Source organism: Mytilus galloprovincialis, chromosome 3 (assembly GCF_965363235.1).
Source record: "Mytilus galloprovincialis chromosome 3, xbMytGall1.hap1.1, whole genome shotgun sequence".
Lineage (NCBI taxonomy): Eukaryota > Metazoa > Mollusca > Bivalvia > Mytilida > Mytilidae > Mytilus > Mytilus galloprovincialis.
In genome coordinates this window covers 54,056,149-54,079,583 of record NC_134840.1, presented here as the reverse complement: position 1 = coordinate 54,079,583, position 23,435 = coordinate 54,056,149, and the positions used below count along the sequence as shown (strand labels likewise).

The window sequence follows — 23,435 nt, the reverse complement described above, 5'->3', positions numbered from 1 at the left end:
AAAATACGCACGAAACGAAGCTATACGTATTTGCATGCCAGTTATCTGTTTATTGTTTATTTTAGACTTTTAAAAGTATCAAATATGAGAATTAGATTAAAATCGGTGAACATGAATTTGACAGCTATTGCCCCTTTAAATAATTGACAAAGACAGAGACGTATACACTGGTATATATATGTCTCTGACAAAGATAATCAAGTGCAATGGCTTTATGCTATTTACACACTTATACATTAATAATGTAAAATTCATGTTTAATCTAAACATGTTCATAACATTAATCAATATGCAAGAGCATATAAGAGTAAGTATCCTAAGTGAAAAGTCAAAACAAGTTAAAATATGAATGAATATTCACTGGAAAAGGTAAAAACAGAAATAGTGTGAATTTTTTTCCGGAAAGTGAATGTTTGTCCGTATTCATACTAATATTAGATTTGCACTGGTTCGATTATTTTCATAAATTTAGGGTACCAGATTACAAAAATTGGAGTTTGTCTTTTGACAAAAGATGACTACTCCAGTTCCAGTTTGTGTTGAAGCAGTTTTAGAAAGTCAAATACAAGAAGTCCGAGTAGAAGGCGATGGACAAGATATTCAAGAGGTTTATGCCCCGTAAGAATACTTATCAATAAAGCAGCCCTGACCTGTGTCAGAAGCTCTATAGACTATTATTTTCACTATTATTATTACATGAATAATTTACTATTTTAAGTGTTTTATGTTATAGCATAGGCTATAAGTCGTAAATATGATTATGAAAGCCATAGATAAAGTACAAGGAATATGTCCCACTAAGTCCTGGCATGTATTTTCCTTTGAAATATGCAAAGAACAGCACTGTGAGTTGCATGTGATCTGTGATGTAGATGATAAAATGAGTCGGGCATTACCTTAGTCAGAGATTACTCTGACGTCCAACGGCTGTTTTGCCAGACAAGCTGGGGCCGTGGGACGTCAGAAATATGAAAAATAAAGGGTGGCAGGTAGGTGAAACTTACATAAATGTAGAGATAAATGAAAAATGAACAAATAGATACCCGATTTTTATAATTCCAAGGCCGTCCTTTGGCACCAGAAGGGACAAAGCAGCGCATCTATTATGGACGGTCAAATATCCACTTTTTGATATGGGACGAGCTCTGATGTCCCACAGCCCCAGCTTGTCTGGCAAAACAGCTGTTAGACATCAGAGTAATCTCGGACTAGCATTACCTGTAAATGGGGATGAAGTCTGTATGAAGTATTTTTTTTTAATTCAAACATGTTTATAAAAGAAACGGAAATATCGTAAAATTTCCGATTTTGGTTCTGTTGTTAGGGATTTAGTTGTGACGTTATTAAAGTTATGACATCATATTATATTCAATGTAAACAAAGAAAGGCTTTCATCAGTTTTTTTTTCATATCAAACAATTATTAAAAATGAAGTGGTATTGAGTTCCAATCCTATATTTTCACTAGACTGATAAACATGATAAATATATATATTTTATTCAAAGTCTCATGCAAACAAGACCTCAAAAGGAAGTAGATTTCTGCGCAAATGCAGGGATTTAAAAAAGTCTGAAAAAAAAAGTTAACGATTTTGAGTTCATTAGTAGAATGAAAGTTTTCCCGATTTTTTTTTTTTTTTTAATTGATTTTTCTACCATCTACTTCGTTCCCATATGAGTCCGAGATAAATCTGACGTCCAATGACTATTTTGCTAGACAAGCTAGGGCCATGGGACATCAGAGTTCCTCACATATCAGAAAGTGGATATTTGCCTGTCCAAAATGATTGCCCTGCTTCATTGCTTCTGGAGCAGACTGACCGCTTGGATCCATATAAATGATTGATCCTGCCTCAATTTGTTCATTTGTCATTTATCTCTTCTTTTATGTAAGTTTCATCTATATATGTGCATTTTTATGGTTTCTTGCCATTGAATTATTTTATCTGACTTTTTTTGTTACAGACAACTGTCTATGTCAGAGAATTTGGCCAAGTTAGCCAACAAAATAGATTTTTATAAAGATGAATGTGAAGAAAAGGGAAAACCCACATCAGAAGGAGAAAAAGAATCAGAAGAAGAAAAAGCGACAACATTTCAACCATCATTATGGCCATGGGATTCAGTTAGAAATAAACTCAAGTAAAACTTAAAAAATCATAAACAAGTATAGTATATAACATGTACAGTAACTGACATTAAAGTTCTAATTTGAACCTTTTGATGGGAAATATGCTCAATTTCTTTCTTTCTTTTTTTCCTGCACATTTGTATAATTCTTAGACAATTTTTTCTTCAGAACGATATTAAGAAGATTCAATGTATAAAATACTGTCCTAAGTTGACTGCAATGAGATCTATAACAGCATCTTAGTGTACTAATTACTGAGGATCCCAGGATCCTTGGAAAGTCATTTTTTTGAAACATTTTTTTAACCTTTTTTATATTTAAATTAATTTTTTTTTGAAAATTTAATTTCATTGAGTCATAATTGTTTATACATGTATTAATATTTTTCAAACAGGATCTTTAATACTGTGATTTCTTTTCATTCGTCATAACTGATCTCTAAAAGGAGGGTATACTGTCTATCTCTCCTCAAAATATTTAGTCACATGTATGCATGCTTTAATGTGTTATAAAATTTCAGATTTAAAATCACATGCCCACTCCCTTTTTACTAAATATTTATATATTCTTACACGTGATGGCCATGTACAAAACATTGATTTTCATTTTTCTCATGACCTGTCACTACTTGAAATAATTCCAATGTTTTCATATTTCTTTTGACTTGTAGATAATTTTAACTGAATTATTTGTATTAAAGGGCTTCCCTGACAGAGATGAGTGTCCTGCTAGATGTTTTAAACATTGCCAAGAGAAAGAATTATATGGTGTTAGATCAAGTATCTCAACCAGCCCCAGATCCAAAGACTGCTTTACAATTAGCTTCTAAAAAGCAGGTAAAAGTCTTATTCTGACACATCTAGATTTTTTTTACTTTATCTGATTTTATTTTAATTTATCTGATTTTATTTTAATAAGTTTTATGATGTAAGGAGATTTCAAATTTGCAGGGCTTTTTATACGACCGCAAAAATTTTAATTTTTTGGTCGTATATTGCTATCACGTTGGCGTCGTCGTCGTCCGAATACTTTTAGTTTTCGCACTCTAACTTTAGTAAAAGTGAATAGAAATCAATGAAATTTTAACACAAGGTTTATGACCACAAAAGGAAGGTTGGGATTGATTTTGGGAGTTTTGGTCCCAACATTTTAGGAATTAGGGGCCAAAAAGGGCCCAAATAAGCATTTTCTTGGTTTTCGCACTATAACTTTAGTTTAAGTGAATAGAAATCTATGAAATTTTGACACAAGGTTTATGACCACAAAAGGAAGGTTGGGATTGATTTTGGGAGTTTTGGTTCCAACAGTTTAGGAATTAAGGGCCAAAAAAGGGCCCAAATAAGCATTATTCTTGGTTTTCGCACAATAACTTTAGTATAAGTAAATAGAAATCAATGAAATTTTAACACAAGGTTTATGACCACAAAAGGAAGGTTGGGATTGATTTTTGGAGTTGAGGTCACTACAGTTTATGAATTAGGGGCCAAAAAGGGACCCAAATAAGCATTATTTTTTGTTTTTGCACCATAACTTTAGTATAAGTAAATAGAAATCTATGAAATTTAAACACAAGGTTTATGACCATAAAAGGAAGGTTGGGTTTGATTTTGGGAGTTTTGGTCCTAACAGTTTAGGAATAAGGGGCCCAAAGGGTCCAAAATTGAACTTTGTGTGATTTCATCAAAAATTGAATAATTGGGGTTCTTTGATATGCCGAATCTAACTATGTATGTAGATTCTTAATTTTTGGTCCCGTTTTCAAATTGGTCTACATTAAGGTCCAAAGGGTCCAAAATTAAACTTAGTTTGATTTTAACAAAAATTGAATCCTTGGGGTTCTTTGATATGCTGAATTTAGAAATGTACTTAGATTTTTCATTATTGGCCTAGTTTTCAAGTTGGTCCAAATGGGGGTCTAAAATTAAACTTTGTTTGAATTCATCAAAAATTGAATAAATGGGTTCTTTGATATGCCAAATCTAACTGTGTATGTAGATTCTTAATTTTTGGTCCAGTTTTCAAATTGGTCTACATTTAGGTCCAAAGGGTCCAAAATTAAACTAAGTTTGATTTTAACAAAAATTAAATTCTTGGGCTTATTTGATATGCTTTATCTAAATATGTACTTTGATTTTTATTATGGGCCCAGTTTTCAAGTTGGTCCAAATCAGGATTCCATATCAAGTATTGTGCAATAGCAAGAAATTTTCAATTGCACAGTATTGCACAATAGCAAGAAATATCTAATTGCACAATATTGTGCAATAGCAATTAATTTTCAATTGGAGTTATCTTTCTTTGTATAGAATAGTAGTTGATAATATATGTTGGAAATTTGCCAGACATGACTATGATGTCATTTTCTATTTTTATTTGCCAACAACTTTATGTAAATAACTTCATTGGAAATTTGCCAATATAAAATGTTGCTGATGAAGCTTTTTTTCCTTATCTTATCTAAAATGTTTTTAGATAATGTATGTTGGACATTTGCCAGACATGACTATGATGTCATTTTCTATTTTTATTTGCCAATAACTTTATGTAAATAACTTCATTGGAAATTTGCCAATATAAAATGTTGCTGATGAAGTTTTTTTATTGTTTTATACAATAAACAATGTATATTCACTTTTACTACCAACCAATCTTTACCATTCAGTGATAACAAGCACTTTATTTTACATTTTAATATTTTATGATGTATTTAAAAGAGTAGTTATTGTTGCAAACTCCATTAGAAATTTGAATTGATATCAGATTTGGAAAAAGGGAAACGGGGATGTGAAAAAAAGGGGGGGGGGGGTTAAATTTTTCTCATTTCAGATTTCATAAATAAAAAGAAAATTTCTTCAAACATTTTTTTGAGAGGATTAATATTCAACAGCATAGTGAATTGCTCAAAGGCAAAAAAAAACTTTTAAGTTCATTAGACCACATTCATTCTGTGTCAGAAACCTATGCTGTGTCAACTATTTAATTTTAGATTTAAAAAGTTTGGAGAAGAAATCTTTAATTGATTTGTAAAATCTTGACATTTGTTTTGTGTAAAAAAAACCCATGTAATGTCAAAAATTTGATCACAATCCAAATTCAGAGCTGTATCAGGCTTGAATGTTTTGTCCATACTTGCCCCAACTGTTCAGGGTTCGACCTCTGCGGTCATATAAAGCTGCGCCCTGCGGAGCACCTGGTTCATCTTGTTTTAGGAGACTTTGAATTTTATTATACTCATTGAGCATGACATTTTGGGTCAAATGTCTGATATTGAGTGGGGTAGGTATACTTTGCATGCCATCACAGTTAATTTCTTGTTCTCAACTTCTGACACTATCATTGATAACTTTAAATGGTAAGTTTGGTGTTATCTTCTTGTTTTGTGCTAGAGAAAATATAAATATATTAAGATAACACAGTTGGATTAGAGTATGGAAAAATCATAATCATCCTTGGATAAGAGCATGGAAACATCAAAATCAATCTATCAATTATTGTTGGAATAATTTTGAGGTTTTGTGTTTTAGTCTATGTAAAAATATAAACTTGAGAAGATTGGAAATTAAAGAATAATTTGTATAAAAATTTATTTTCAGGCATTAACCACATCAGCAAATATTTTAATGAATAGTGCTGAAAGATTAAAAAAATCCCAGGCAGAAGGTACATCTAAGCATAATGATTTTCACATAGAGCTGCTAAAACTAAGACAAAACTGGAGACTTAAAAAAGTGGGAAATACAATTCTAGGAGATCTAAGTTATAAAACAGGTAAACAATGGGTTTTACATACAATTCTAGGAGATCTAAGTTATAAAACAGGTAAAAAATGGGTTATATATAATTATTTATAGAAATTATAACTTTTTTTTGTTGACAAAACTAATTATTTTAGTAGATAGAAGTAGATTGTAGTACTTAGATTGGATGGATAAGATATTTGCATTCTGAGAGATAGAGTCAAATGTACTTGTAATCAATTTAAAGTAAAACTAAATTGAAACTAATGATTGTGAAAAAGGTCAGTTATGTTTACTTAAAAAAAATATTATGAATTGATTGATATAATAAAGCATACTTAAATGAGATTGATAAATTTGTGATTTTGTAGCTGGTTCAAGGTTTTGGCAGGGAGGAACCTTTGAAGTTTTAAAGACCACCACTAGTACATCTACAGAACCTGAAGGATCTGTCACTAAGGGAGGTTTAGAGGTTGTTATTCCTAATGATCTGAGGGGTGTGGCATACATACAGGTGGAAGTCAAATCTGTACCAGGTAAATGTGAAGTTTATGGTTAAAGGCTTTAATTCCCTTCAGTTTTTGGGTGTGGCTAACAAATCATAGAAGGCTTATTACAATCATTGATAGTAATATCCAACATTTTACATCATATGGATTCACAGGAAAGGTCTTGCATTCAGGGTTAAGTCAGAATATTACAAGAAATACAAGGTATATCATCATGTACCGTACATGTGTAACTGTCAGATATATACATTTGTTAACTAGCAACATGATATTAATGGAGAGTCAAAGGTTCTCATTACAAATGATCTACTCATGAGCTGTGCATTAGATAAGAGATTCATCTATCTACAAGAAGGTGGAAGTCACCTTTTTACCAGATGATTAAAATGTTATCTGTCACTTATAAGTTATGGTATTTGTCATTCATCTTTAATAAATAAGTAAAAAATATTGACTTGGGAGCTGTATAAATGTGATAAACATGATAAAGGAAGTGATAGTTATTGTATTTAGATTGTCATGGATGGGGTCATAAATCAAGTTTATATGTTTGTCAATTTAAAAAGAACCACTTTTGATAAATTTTTCAAATAAAACCATTTGTTTAGCATGTCATCTTATTCCCTTTCAGAGAAAATGGATCTAACAAGTGCCATTATGAGATTACCATCAGAACTTGGTACAGTACACACAGGAACATACTGGCAACAAAAACTACAGGCAGCACAAAATGTTCTCTTTTGTAAAGAAATATTTTCTCAGGTTAAAAAATGATTGCTTCAACATTCATATTAAATATGTGTGACATAAAAAACTGGATTTGGTTGCAAAAATGTCTGTTGAAGTAAAATATGAAGTTAAACTCACCCAAGATTTAATTGACACCTGTAAATTGATTATTGTATTATTGTTTTAATGATATGTATCCAAGAAACAATTTTTGTTTCATCTCTGGTTTCTGGAGCAGTATTCTTGTGAACAAAACAGTGATTTGATATGAAGAAAAGTCTTGATATTGTGTTTGACACTAACACATTGTTGACTATCAAGGAATGTCTTTAATGAAGACATTTAAGAATTGAATGCTCTTTTTTGTAAATTTATTGGGGTGTAAAAGGGTTGACCGAAGTACATTTTGTATGAAGCGCAGAAGCGTTTCATACTAAAAATGTGCGCACGGTCAACGCTTTTACAACCCTATAAAGTTACAAAAAAAAGCATTCAATACTTATAATTACATTTTTACCTGTAAGATCATGAAAACACGCCTTTTATCAAGTTTTTATTTCATTTACCTGTGCACTTTATTGTTGGACCTCGTGTCATCATGAATGAAAAGTTGCATTGTGTAATGCAATTGATTAAGGAATATCACGAGATTGCTAGTTAGCCAATCAGAATAACGTATTATAATGAAAAACATACATCTAATGTAATTATTGTGGTAAATTTACAAATGTAATCAACAAACAGTGAATAATATGTTTTTATTATTTCAAACAGAATTGCAAGTAAGCAATATATTTTATACTGGTGTGATTCATTGGTACAAGAAGATTTGACCTTTCCATTTAAAAGTTTGTATCTTGCAAATCTTTTTAATGTTGATCTTAAACTTACGCAGGGACTTCACTGTGCACCACTAATGTTGCAATTTGTGATTTTTTATTTCATCAAAATACAGCTGCTGGCGATATTTCTGGTGCCAACATTTTCCTAAGTTAAAATTTTCATTTCTTGACCATAACTATCTTCATTAAATTTGGTAAAAGTTAAAAAAAAAAATTGTACAAAATTTTACATGGCGACAAGTTTATGACTTTGTTTACAACCCCAAGCTAATCAACAGTTACAGATTCAATAGTTTATTAACAGGTGTCATAATCTGTTGTTACAGGTAATCCATTTATCCGATGGGCCATTAATGATCATCAACCTTAATTAATTCAAATAGTATTGGTCAGTCAACATTTTGTCTTTATTTCATTTGAAGAAATGTTCATACGACAACACACTATGCAATGTTTACCGTAGTTGTATGAAAAATGCGTAACTGATAGGAAGTCGAAAACCATAATCAACTTGTTAAAAAACATTGTTTTTCTAGTTTTCCGTTAAAAAATAGAAAATTCAGACGAAATTTGTCTTTGACTGCCCTCAGTCATGATACAAAAATGACAAAAATGGCCCCCATATTGTTGATTATATTTACTTGTTCTACATACTGTGTATAATCTTCCAAAGAAGAAAACACCCAAATAAAGAAAGATAACTCAATTTTACCTTTTCCTATCATTGAGATTCATACTTAAGACATGTCTAAGATATGTCTGCATAATTCTGACTTTAGAATTTATACGCTTAGATCTTTTGAATTGGAAAGCGTTAAAGAGGGTCTTAGTAGCAGTATGGGTAGGGTGCCTTTTGTCATCTTTTTCTGTATTCTTTATTTTTAATACAAATTTTCACTATTTTGTAAATTTAAACACCTTTATATTTTGTTTTCTTCATTCAATTACCCATTTTTTTCTATTCTTTATATTTTAATTTAAAGACATTTTCTCTATTCAATAGCATATACAGTCCATAAGCTAATTTATATTCTTCTACATATGAAATACTGACAAAAGAAAAGAAAGTACACATGTTGTTTTGTTGTACATTGTATGTATATAAACCCTATGCAATAACTTACTTAGTATTACATGTTAAATGATGTTAAGTGCAGGCTGAGTGCATAAGAAATTTAAATTGAACATAGTTTAAATTTTGGTAGAAGAAATAAAGACTCTAGCTGTTCTAAAGTTTGCTCCGAGTTTTCAAAACTGGCGTCAAAATATAGGAGCTGGCGATTTTTGTGGCCCCAACTTTTTGGGAGCCAGAGCAGCCCCTGACTTAAGTATGGTAAATAATATAAATATATGTTTTTATTGTAGTTAGCAAGAGAAGCAGTTCAAACAAACTCATCAGTACCACATCTTGTTGTAGGAAACCAAATTATCACAAATGTAAGTCTTTTGTAACATGCATGACATGCTAGCCTTTTGTTACAATTTTTGGTTCAGTGCATTTAGTGTCTCATTTGAGAGGATGAACCAATCTCAACTAAATATGGCTCGAAAACTGAAGATCTTTGTAGAACAAATGATAATGTTTTTACTTCATGAAAATTTCTTATATGACACTTTTGAAAATAAAGTGCTGATAAAATATTTTTAACAAGTTATGCCCTTTGGTAATATAATTATATCGAAAGTTGCATTGTATTTGCCTCGAGATATTTCTATAAAGTTTTAAAGAACAAAATAGAAGTGTTTTTTTTTTGTTACCACCCTTGTACCTGGCATAGATAAAATATGTGCAAAGCGGGGGACCTTGGAACTTAGTTCGTTTATTGAATATCATATTCACAAGTTGTAGATTTCTTGTTTTAAACTTATGATATATTTTGATGGCATGACGTTATAAGAATTATTAAATGTTTACTTGTAGGTGTTTCCAGGAATACAGTTGTCAATAATACTCTGTCACTCAACAGGGAAAGAAAAAAACAAAAGGGTGATTATTAATGTTTAGTAAAATAGGAAGAAGTTTTGATGTTCATGCAAGATTTTGTACATATAAATATGAATAAAAAAGGTATGCTGGGTATGTCATTTAGAAAACAACCCATTGACACAAATAACCAAAAAGACACCAAAAGGAGGCATTTCTTTGGAATCATAATAGACTTACTTTGTCACCTCATACGTTTTGTTAACCTATTTTCTGAAAGAATCCATTATCTTCTCTATAGGGAAATTGGTATTGATCAATTGTAAATACCATGTCTAGTTTCCAATGATTTGCACCGAAACTGTGTTCATAGCTGCCTACTTAAATTTGTACCAGTTTGAAGAGAGAGAAAAAAAAACATGTACTACAGGTTGACAAACTTGTTCCTAGGGATAGTTATTGTGCCTGTAAGCTTATTCAAATACTAGCATTAAATAAAAACCTGGTCTTGAGATGTTTTTCAACTTAATCATGGTTTTCATTTACAGCCACCTCCAGCTCCACCTAAACTTGATCATAATCATGTGTTAGAACATTCACTTCATCAACTTCTGAGAGAATTACATTATAAAAACATTCATTATCCACCTCCACATCCAGTCACAGCAATGATTGGTGTTAGTAAGAAACGGAGAATGGCTGGGCCTTTAGCCATGTGTCGACAAGATCTGCTGGAAATGGCAGACAAGTAAGTAGACGTACAGTTAGGTTGACCAGCTGGAAAACATGTTAATTTACCAACAATAAGTACAGAAATAGTTTGACTAGCGATAAACATCTTCTTTTTTGTTCATTCATGTTCAGATAATGTGTGGGTTTATAATTATAAGTCCCACATTTGTATGTGAATTTGTCGGTAAAAGGCCATATATATCTTTTTATTAATACAATGTACTAGTAAACTATATTAAGATAAATTTTCAAATGGCAAATATTTGGGAAGTTGTAATAATAATAATGATAAAACAATTAACTATGATTTTTTTATTGACAAATACACCTAACTGCGGCCAAGCTTAGCGAAAGGTCGTGCGACATAATCAGTCAAACAAACTTTATTAGATTAACTCTCTAAGGAACGAATGTTTTCATTGGTCAATTCAAACCTTCGACCTCAAAACTGCGAAAATAGAACACACGTACCATAACGTTGAATGGACTGATCAATATTCACGTAGCTGGTCAAGGTCGTTTAAAGCTTCCATCGTCGTATTCGCATACATGATTCCAATCACAATTCTAGCTTTTATAAATGTGCATGTGAAATTCATAAGTTTTATAATTTTCTGCAATTGGCAGTAAAGTTTAAACTTTAAAATCTTAACAGTTTTCATATCTAAATATTCAATTTAAATGTCTCCTCTAGATCAAGGGACGACATCAAAAGTTCAATGTAGGATAAAAAAAAACTCATTTTTTTTCATTGACTCCCCCAAGCTGCTTATCCTGCCTTTTCAGGCATTTACTCAATGGACCCGATGAATTAACGTTGTACTTGAAAAATGAAACCGTACGTTACTACAAACACTTTTCACATTCTTTGCCAAGTTTTATGTATTCGACATAGGATAGTGATTTTTTTCTGATTCCGTTTACTTGAGAAAAAAAATCCAGAAATTGTAAGTAAATTTATAACATGTAACCAACCATGCTTTGTTAAGAAAAAACGGAGATGGCCAATCATGGCACAGGGGATGATTAAATGTAGTTTATAAACTCCAACGATATACTTCATTAGGTTTTGCTATTCTCGGTTGAAAAACGAACGTAAATTATACATTGTATATTGTAAATATTTATAGACCGTTGGTTTTCCCGTTTGGATATTTTTACACTAGTAATTTTGGGGTCCTTTTTATAGCTTGTTGTTCGGTGTGAGCAAAGGCTCCGTGTTGAAGGCCGTACATTGACCTATGATGGTTTACTTTTATAAATTGTTTTTTGGATGGGGAGTTGTCTCATTGGCACTCACACCACATCTTCCTATATCTATGTAAATAGAAACAAACAGTTTTTAAAAAAGTGTTTATTCATTAAATCATTTAAATGTATCGATAAAAAGGTGAGTTTCTTCTTGTACATGCATTTAGTCATCCTTAATTTCTTGATATTTTGTTTATCAGTTTATCATACACGTTTCGTTTTGTATTTCATTTTAAATACGAATACATACTATATATACTTTAGCGGATAGTTCAACAATGTTATGCAGCTTTATTCTTACAGTATAAAATTAAAAGATAAATGTTCATTCATTTAAAATCAAAAACAGTACATTTATATATTTAAAAAAGAAGATGTGGTATGATTGCCTATGAGACAACTCTCCACAAGAGACCAAAATGACACAGAAATTAACAACTATAGGTCACCGTACGGCTTTCAATAACGAGCAAAGCCCATACCGCATAGTCAGCTATAAAAGGCCCCGAATTCAAACAAGAATTGTTCCTTATAAACTACGATTTCTCACAAGTATTAATTTATTATTTAGTTCCACACATGCAAAAGAAATAATCTTCGCCGATGTAACATTTCAATTTATTACAACAACCTGCCTTCAATGAATTCATTCAGGTGCACCATGATACGATTTAAATAATTTTGTTTCTATCTTTGGGGGACAATATCCTCCGTTTATGGTACGCTTATAGCTACATTTTTGTACTGTGTGTATGTTTTATAGCATGAAAATAATAAAAGAGGAATGTCAGTACAACCCCTCATAAATTATTGTAATGGATCAGTATTATGAGATACTTACTATAAGTGACTACGACATTGTTAGGACTATAACCTATCGTCAGTATGAAAGAAATTAAAAGTGGTTCATATATTCATCCGTATAAAAGCGGCACATGTATTTTATTTTATCCTTATATTTCTCATCATGCCGGGTACAAGATAATTGAGTTGCTGCATGCATAAAGAACTTAGAATATTACTTGAAACAAAATATCAGTATAATATTTCGACCCCACTATTTGAAGTTAACAAAACATTTATTTAATTCTTTTGACCAAAGGTTTGTAAGCTATACAAATCATTGTTTTTACGTTCGTAGTAACATAGTAAATTCCATTGTTGGTCACCTGTGTCAATTCACGTGCACACTGACTACATTGTTGTTGTATTTAAATCTTTCGGCCAATGAAATGAGACGTAACAAGTTGTTTGTTTGTGATACGCCAGAATGTTATCAATGAACTATCAAACGCTAAAGTCGACTGCATTTCAGTGTACTAAATGTTTGTACAGCATGAAATATTTATAAATTTGAGATTGTTTTTTGTTTACCTTTGGAACTTGATTTTATGATTTTACTGTAGCAATCAGTATTACTTGATCATTATTATTTAACTAAAGTACTTACCTAAACACATTTTCTGTTTTCAGTGAATCTTTACTGGAACAAGTTATTAAACAGACAAAACATCATGTTTTAAGACAAAAGTAAGTGTCATGTGTAGTTTTATTACAGAAATGTTAGCGACTAAGCTAATAATCTTTGTTTGATATGATCATATTTCAGGGGTTGCTTAATTTGGACAAGGTTATGCAGTCCTCAACAATAGACAAGTGTCCTTACAAAGTGGCACACTCATTCTTAGTCTACAAGTATGTACAAATAAAACAGAAAAGAAACATTTGAAATTGTTTCATACTATAAATAAACGAATTATGTCATTTTCATATCTGCAATTGTTCCTGTTTTAACCATATTTCTAACACAAATTTCTTACATATTTGGCAAGCAAAATAACATTTTTTTTGTATTTTGCCTTTTTAGACAAGCTCTTACTTAAAATACCAGCCATTGAATGTAATATATTGACTGTATGCTAATTTCAATGTGAATGAGGATAACGTGTTTGAAAAACTTTTTGTAAATGTATATAAAAAGGAAGATGTGGTATGATTGCCAATGAGACAACTGTCCACAAGAGACCAAAATGACACAGAAATTAACAACTATAGGTCACCATACAGCCTTCAACAATGAGCAAAGCCCATACCGCATAGTCAGCAAAAAAACCCCTGAAATGACAATGTAAAACAATTCAAACGAGAAAACTAATGGCCTTATTTATATAAAAAATGAACGAAAAAAACAAATATGTAACACATAAACTAACAACAACCACTGAATTACAGGCTCCTGACTTGGGACAGGCACATACATACATAATGTGGCGGGGTTAAACATATTTTATTGTGTGTTTTTCTATGTTGTGATGTTATGCTATTGTTTCAGAAAAAGGGAGAAGGTTTGGTACCATTAAAATGTTTAATCCCGCTGCAATTGTTTGCACCTGTCCTAAGTCATCTGATGTACAGTAGTTGTCGTTTGTTTATGTAATTTATACATGTTTCTCATTTCTCGTTTTTTATATAGGTTAGACCGTTGGTTTTCCCGTTTGAATTGTTTTACACTTGTAATTTTGGGGCCCTTTATAGCTTGTTGTTCGGTGTGAGCCAAGGCTCCATGTTGAAGGCCGTACATTAACCTATAATGGTTTACTTTTATAAATTGTTATTTGGATGGAGAGTTGTCTCATTGGCACACACACCACATCTTCCTAAATCTATGTTAGCAGGATCCCAACCCTCCCCTAACCTGGGACAGTGGTATAACAGTACAACATAAGAAAGAACTTTAAAAATCAGTGAAAAAGGCTTAACTCATCAGATGGACAAAAATACAAATACAGTATGTTCATATTACACAATTCATAATCTTTTTTCTTCTTCAGAACCATGGGAGTATTAGATAGATATGCTATAACTTTGTCAGATCCACAGTTAGCTAACCACTGGAATTGTGTCAACTCTAGTCTAGAATCTAGTTGTAGGGTACTCATCACTTCACAGGGCTATGATCTCAGGTAAGTTTTCTTCTATAAATCAAGACCCATATATCCATCTTTTTAAATTTTATTATAAAGTAAGTGATGTACATTTTGGCCTCATGTGCTAGTTTGCTCAAAGATGATTAAGAAGAAGAATTGATGTACATTGCTTAGACTTAAGGCTTACATATATATAACATATAGCCAATAGGAATATAGCCAATCAAAAGTGTTGATTTGAAACACTCATGCTAATCAAATTTAAATAAGGAAAATTGTTTTCAATAAAATTTAATCTCCAATATTGACTTGACTGTTAAAAGAAGAAAAAGAAGAATTACTTATTATAGTGCAACCTGAATAAACCAATAAAAGCATGTTTTAAATTACACAATAATCAGCCAGTCAAATATGCTTATGATGTTAGACCATACATTATATAGACCTTATTTACAAGTTAAAGGTAATGTGTTTACCTGTAAAACAAATAATAGAATAACATATAAATAATGACAGAAAGATGTTTTCAAAATGCAGAACAGTTTATGGATACACATGTATTTGATGTAATAAAGTTATCTTGATTAATTTCAGAATATGGCACAGTTTTATGGTACACATTTATGTGGATAAAATCAAAGTTATAACGAGAGAGGGACGAGTATTAATTCTGTCCTATGAAGAAAAAGAATTAGAAGACTTTATTTTGTGGCAAGTAAGTAGTTCCTTAAGACAAATTGTAACTTACTTTAAGTCCATCAGGCACTGAGAATGATTTCATGTTTTACTGGTATGTAAAATATTGATGAACCTATATGCTAAAGATAAGAAATATTGATGAAGAAGACAGTCACAAAGTACATATTAAACAATATACTTGTGCAGTTGAATGATAATAAATGAGAACCAATGAAAAATACCAATATAAAAATGGTCATTGAAGAATATTAATGAAAGCTAATGTACACTTAGATTTGGATGAGTTTAAATAGTAAATATTCACACAAGAAGAATCAAGTGTTGAAGCATTCAATCTTCATCATCATAGATTTTGTCATCTAGAAGAATGTCATTTGAAGTAATCATTTTAGAAATCTTAAATATTATTTTAATTTATAGCATGCACAGTGAATTTAAGGTGGTACCTAACACTACAGGGAGATAACTCTGTAAAATCAGCTGAACGTTTTAATTACATTGTGTTGTAAAGGGAATATTAAGCTTCTCAATGATCAAAACTAGTGTTTGTCAAACTGCTATATAACCAGTGTAATTTTTCTGATAAAATGGTTGGTTCAAATTTTTTGAAATTTTTATATTTTTGTCAAAGGGTCAAAGTAAATACTTTGTCAAAATTTTATGAAAATTAAACGAGCCAAATTAATTTTAGTTCAGGTGTTAGGTACCACCTTAAAGTAAACTTACAACTGACTAAACAATGAGAGATTGATAATAAGAAATACAGATTATCAATTGTTATGATTTAGAACTAGATAAGGCAGATTATTCCGAAATTCCAACTTGGCTTCATTAAAAAAAGACTATAGCTAGTAGTGATTTGACAAATTCTAGTATTGATGTGAAATAAGCATTTACATTATTTATATAATTTATATTCCATAGATATCACAGCATCAGATAAGTGTATCACAAAATTTGTGTCGTCTAATGGGATGGCATATGTTAAATACTACTGGTGCTCTTGGTGTGTCAGACCTAGAATCATCAGCAACAGCATCAGCACTTGTCATGGCTTCACCTAATCATAACAAGTAAGTTAAACATTAAAAAGATATTTGTTATGTTTGGAGGACATGTTTTTCAACAGACTGTTGGAACTCCAATGGGAACCAATTGTGTCCCTCTTCTTGCCGACTTGTTTCTTTATTATTATGAGGCTGACTTCATACAGGAACTTCTTAGAAAGAAAGATAAGAAGTTAGCAATATCCTTTAACTTTACTTTCCGCTATATAGATGATGTTCTCTCACTAAATAATACAAAATTTGGTATATATGTTGAACGAATCTATCCCATTGAACAAACTACCTACATATATATACATTTTTAAATGAAAAATGCATTACTTGTAGCTTAATAAATTGAGTGACATTTCGTCAAGAGCTCTTAAGCACTGGTATGGTTGAAATTATATTAATGAAAGTTGAATTAGTATAATTCCAATTTAGGTCCAACCTGTGATTTCAAAACCTATTGGATTTATTTAGCTTTTGTAAAATTGCAATAACTTTCACAAGCCTTGGAAAATAACATCTGCATCTTTGTACAAAGATAAGCTAGTTTTTTCATAGATGTTTTGATACAGATTTGATCGAATCATTTATCTTTGATTATCTGCTTGTGATAATTAAGAGTGGCATCTGGATGGTTAAACAAAGACTAAAGTTGAATTTTCAGAATTGAATTGAATTGAAGACAAATATGAAATAGTGTGTTATATGATATATACATTAAATGTGAATAAATGGAATGCAAAAAGTATGTCAATGAGACAGCAACCAAGCAAAAAAAATTATGAAATAACACAATGCTTTCCAGGATATTTTATGAGTCTATGTGAATGAAAGTATAATGACATATGCGCTCTGATACATTACATTGAGTTTGACTCAACATGTCACTCATTAATGTAATACACACCATTTGTTAACATTTTTAATTGAAAACTGTTTGAAATAATGATGTCAAGTTTTTTGTTTTATTCTATTTAATTCATCTTTTTTTTTATTTATAGGGCTCTAGCAATTAAAAGTGGTCCTTCAACTGGAACCAAGGTGTTCATACAGTCTTGTCCTAAAGAAAATCAATCCAGGATTGTGACAAAGGATGAAAAATGGTCATTTGTGGGATGTGAATTTCAGGAAGTTGACATGAATAAATTTGAGGGTCGTAATTTTCCCTCAAAACTAGAAACTTTAATGGCAGTTTTGACAAGGACAGCTACATGATATTTTTTTTTATATAAAAGACTTTCTTGTAAATAAATATAAAATTCAAGTGAAGTTGATAATTATACAACACAGTACCATCTTTTCTGAGTGCAGTATAATCTTCAGTTTGACATTGACATGGTTGAATGTAAGAATTTTACTTCATATACTAGTCAAGAGGCACCACAGCTTATCTCAGTAATTCTGATATCAGTGAATAATATCCTCTAGTGATTCTCATGTAAGCAGTAGTTATTAAAAGAGCATGGTGCTTTGGCATTCAATACAATTAAACAATTAAAGAAAACCCCTTTGAAAAAAATGGGCAGTTGTTCCAAACATGGGTATTACATGTACATGTATATGTCATTGCAAAAAAAGTATTTATAATGAAACTCATTCACACCAAAAATAATGACACAGAGTTCTCCATGCAACTCTTGTTTGGTTTCTTCTGAATATAAAATGGTAACTGCAGAAAAAAAACAACCTAGTACTGGTAGTACCCTATTTATACAGAAAAGGAAATGGTTGTCATTATTTCTCATACCAGTACTTCAAAAGATTGAAATTTTTATATTGGACATGCAGGTACTCATTTCAGAAATGTGACTTCACCAACTGATCTGAGATTTTTGAATGAACCCAAGCAGTCATCAATTAACCTTGGCTTTCAATATCTTGACCCTTTTTCATCTGTATTCTGTTTCCATTCTGAGACATTGCCAAATTTGGTGTTCTCCATTGATTTGAATAATCATATTATCTTTAATTACTGGTAAACTACTGTCAAGCCATTATTTTGTCAATCCATTGATGGAAAGGTAACAATTTACAAAAAGCATATAAAGATGTAATAACTCCAAAGAAAATATACCACAAATCTTGTCCTAAAAATGCTGTTGACAAAATAAATATCCTATGAGAAAATAGAACTTATAGAGATGACAGAATACCCCTCTCAATCATCAAACAGGATTGATATACAACCAGGGAAATTGAAATATACCAAGGACCTTCAAGGAGCAAATCAAGAAGACAAAAATAAATCCAGGTTCAATCACATAATTATAAGAATCTACTTCAAATAAATGTAAAATTAGTAATGTAAATAATTTAAACCCTTCCAAACATGATGTTTGATAAGAGACGTATTGCAATGGTTCAACAGTTCACAGCATTCCTGACATGATTGGAAGCAGTACATCTGGCCAAGGGAAACCAATTTAATTGATTGTATATTCCCAGGATAATGTTGTTCCAAGAGTATTATTGATCTACCAAATTAATGTGTATGCATATTATTCCAATGGTATTTATATGTTTAAATTTTGTTCAACAAATTGTCATTAGTACTTAAAACTGTTTACTGTTTAGAAAAAAACAAAAGATATTTCCCTACATAATGTATTTTACAAAGTTGTAAAAAGTCTGTGATATATCTTTTTGGTTAAAGCTTTTGATCATATATATTTTAACCAAAACTATGTGAAAGAGGTGAAAGATATCAATGGGATATTCAAACTCAAGTGGAAAACAAACTGACAATCCCATAGGTTGGTCCCCTCCGTAAAACATTCAGTATGCCTTCGGAATATACAAATATTAACGACGGTATTGTCAAGAATTTCAATAACGGCCGGGAAACAGACTAACAATCCCATGACATAATTGAGAAATGACCTAAGGACTAACAACTGTTTACAAAATACAAAATAGAAAACTCGAGACTGAGCAACAGGAATACAACAAAAATCAAGGGGTGATAGCATGCGGTCCTGGAAGGTAAACAGATCCTGATTCACTGTGATATTTTTATTGTTGCTAATGTAAATACAAACCCTTGGATAAAATTTATTTAGCATGTCACATTCGAGTAAAATGGATGTTTTGTGGTTATAACAATTGGAACATATCTGTTATTATCTATGAAACAGACATTCAATAAAATTCAACCAATTCCTGATGGTGTCTGTAAAATTTTCGAGGGATAATTTCAATTCACAGCTATGAATTGTTGGCTTAGAAGCTTCCTTGTAAGAAGCAACCATCTATCAAAAGAAACCCTGATAGGAAAAGCAATATCTTGAATATCAACAGAGAGACTTTTTTAACTCAATATGGAAGTGTTGCTGTATTTTTGCTATACAAAAATCAAAAGAAGCTAGCAATTAAGAAGCTTAATTATCAGGGAACCTCATTGTCAATTTCTACAATGTTAGTAAAGATATGTGACAGACTTAACTGAGAAATGGACATTTGAAGTTTTATCTAGCTCTAATTGTATAGTTTTATTGTTGATATTCACCCCATATGTATCTAGTGTTAAATTAGGTATTTATTTGACAGAACTTTCTATGAATTCCTAATTATTGGAAAATTTTATGTACACAGAAGTAGTACATGTATACCTTAAACGACAAAGTTATTTTTCATTTACCTGTGTATATCATGAAAACGCCTTTTTTTCTAAAGTCATTTTTTTCTAAGGGTTATTAAATATTTCACGGTGGTGTCTTGCCATGGCTTTGTTTGGACTTGTTTGTTTGCTTATTGGCCTTGAATGTTTGTCCCTAATATTTTATTATCTATATATTTGCATTCAGGTATTGCAGATCAAATTTATTTGTTCATAGCGTGTTAATTTACTTTTTTTGATTGAGTTAAGCCTTCCAACTGATATTTGATGTTATACTATTGTTTCAGAAAAAGGGAGAAGGTTTGGTACCATTAAAACCTTTAATCCCGCTTCAAATGTTTGCACCTGTCCTTAGTCAGGAATCTGATGTACAGTAGTTGTTGTTTGTTTATGTAATTTATATGTGTTTCTCGTTTCTCATTTTTTATATAGATTAGACCGTTGGTTTTCCCATTTAAATGGTTTTACACTAGTAATTTTGGGGCCCTTTATAGCTTATTGTCCAGTGTGAGCCAAGGCTCTGTGTTGAAGGTCGTACATTGACCTATAATGGTTTACTTTTCTAAATTGTTATTTGGATTGAGAGTTGTCTCATTGGCACTCACACCTCATCTTCATAAATCTATTTTAGGTTAATAAATACCCAAATCTCCATATGTTTTTGACATCATAGTGACATCACAAGTGAACTTATAACCCTAAACTCCAGTATATTAATTTATCAATACAAGAGTGCACACACTGAAATGTCTTGTCTACTTTACTGATTACAATTGATTTTGTAATTAAGATTGAGGTTCTACTAAAATTGCACACAAACTATCATTATATATCAATGATTTATGTGATCAGGTTAAGGTCTGACAAACCCTACCAGACCAACAATGACACTTTACTATAGTTTGACACCAAAAATAGTTGACATATTCCCTATAGAAACCAACCAAACCACCCAAACTTGACATAGTCAAATTTATCGTGAAAATGAGGTCAAGGTCATAAATTATCTGTCATCCAGACATGACTTTGTACAACTAAAATGGTTCCATACAACAAATGTATTTGGCCTATTGATTACAGTATCTAAGAAACTTGCCTTCACTTTAAAAAATGATATGTTGGGTAAATTCAATAGGATAATAACATAACACAAAAACAAAAAAGGAAACAACTAAGAGGTCGATATACTTTAATGATGACCATGTTTCAAAATGATGTCAAGCTCTTACTTTAGTGAGTGAACATTTACATTAAATGTCCAACATGAGTTGTGCAGACTTTAATACTATCCTGATAGCCTATACTTCTATAAAATATTACATTAAAAGTTATATTCTGTATGGTTGTGACAGATCGATTACACGCCGTTATTCCGGCAGCCCATTTGTCCGACAGCTCATTTATCCAACAACCCATTGTTCCGATAGCCAATTGCTCCGCCAATCCATTAGTCTGACAACCCAATAGTCTGACAGCCTATTAATTCGACAGCCCATTAATCCGACAACCCATTTGTCCGACACTTTAGAAATAAATATTGGGCGGTATCAGTGTAGAATATATGTCTGTCTTAAGGTCTATTTCAAACGTTTATGTTATATACAGAAATCGTGTATGTATTTACCAATGTTAATGTATAGAATTATATCTGTATGGATTGACTTCGAATTCCGTATATACGAAATATGACGCAACAGTTCCTTGCTAACTTAAATACAGACAATTGGCAATCATACCACCTCTTCTTGTTTGTATGTGCAGAAATGGAATTAGGTATACTGTATTTTATAGTTTGTTCTTATATTTGTACTATATCACAACTGCATGCAAGTCCAGGTTTGGGAGTGTTGGCTCCTTTAGACATGTTTAATCCCGACACATTCTGTATGTGCCTGTCCCAAATCAAGAGCCTGTAGATAAGTGGTGGTTTTTGATCCATGTATGTTATATTTGTTTTACGGCAGTTGTTGTTATTAAATCTTACACGGTCATGGATTTTTTTGGAAAAAAAAGTTTGTTTCCAGTTTTTGTTTTTGATTCTGAGAAAAAAAAAAATTGTTTGTTTCCCCCAGCTGCCACTATATGTAATGCTAAAATTGAAAGAAAAAAATTGTTTTCGACTTGTCGCGAAAAAAATAGATTGTTTTTCGCCGCAGGCGAATAAAAAAGTTTGTCCAGAAAAAAATAAACATAGCCCCCCCAGAAAATCAAATGGTTGCTACCTAAGGTATGGATTTTTCTCATCGATTAAGGCCGTATGGTTTCCTATATATCTTGCATCCACTTCAGTTAAACTTTGGTGGATAGTTGCCTCAATGACAAGCAATTACAGCATCCCATCATTTTTATATTACACAAGAACAAACAAATGACAGTAAAATTAGTAAAACCAACATATCATATGTATTAACCTTCAATTTGGATCTTTTTCTGTCGTGATTGTTTTTAACCAAAATATACATAATGAAAAAAAAACTCATAGTGATACATTAAGAGTTTGCACTAGTTCAAGTTTGGTATGGTCAGAAATGTCCCTGCTTGCCTACCTTATAAAGTTATACTAACATTATTAACTAGCATTTTTTTCATTTGTAAAGGGGCATAACTCTAGAACGAATACATAGGCGAAATAAATCAAACTTGATAAGTGTTGTGTGGTAATAAGCATTGTTTATATATTTCATAACATTTGGTGTAGACAAACTAAAGTTAGAGAACAGAACCCAACTTTTGGACGAACGAACGGACGTACAGAAGGACATGAATAAAATTTTTGAGGCATTAAAAGGATAACGAGGGTTAAGATTTGCAATTAGCATGTGTATTAATCCAAGGCACTGTTACAAATATCCTGTAAGAGAAGAATAAATGAGTCTAAACGGACAACAACCAATATTATCGAGAACGTAGTTGCTCTTTTAAAGAATAATTAATCGACACAACTATTGCCGATGCATTGTCGGTGTAATGGGCTGTCGGAATAATGAGCTGTCGGAGTATTGGGCTGTCGGAATAATGAGCTGTCGAAGTATTGGGCTGTCGGAATAATGGGCTGTCGGAGTAATGGGATGTCGGAATAATGGTTGTCGGACTAATGGGATGTCACCGACAGATCAACAGGGACAATTCACATTAGTGAAGGCATTCAGGGAACATGATATGAAGTATAAAGATAAAATAAATGCATTCCGGTAATAAAGCAAATTGAGTGCAATATGGTCCTTGCAATAGATATACAAATGTATGTTTATTCAGACATCATCCTATTTGCAGAAACTGGAAAT

General features: G+C 31.5%; 1 protein-coding gene across 1 annotated transcript; it reads left to right on the top strand.

Annotated features, from left to right (window-relative positions):
- The first annotated feature begins 459 nt into the window (after window positions 1-459).
- Window positions 460-17,799, top strand: LOC143068320 (mediator of RNA polymerase II transcription subunit 17-like). Its single transcript, XM_076242265.1, has 14 exons — window positions 460-618; window positions 1,965-2,141; window positions 2,831-2,966; window positions 5,724-5,898; window positions 6,239-6,403; window positions 7,008-7,138; window positions 9,313-9,384; window positions 9,869-9,934; window positions 10,420-10,619; window positions 13,328-13,384; window positions 14,686-14,817; window positions 15,376-15,496; window positions 16,405-16,553; window positions 17,537-17,799. The coding sequence occupies exons 1-14, from the start codon at window positions 515-517 to the stop codon at window positions 17,748-17,750; spliced, it is 1,899 nt and encodes a 632-aa protein (XP_076098380.1). The 5' UTR covers window positions 460-514; the 3' UTR covers window positions 17,751-17,799.
- Window positions 17,800-23,435: the final 5,636 nt, after the last annotated feature.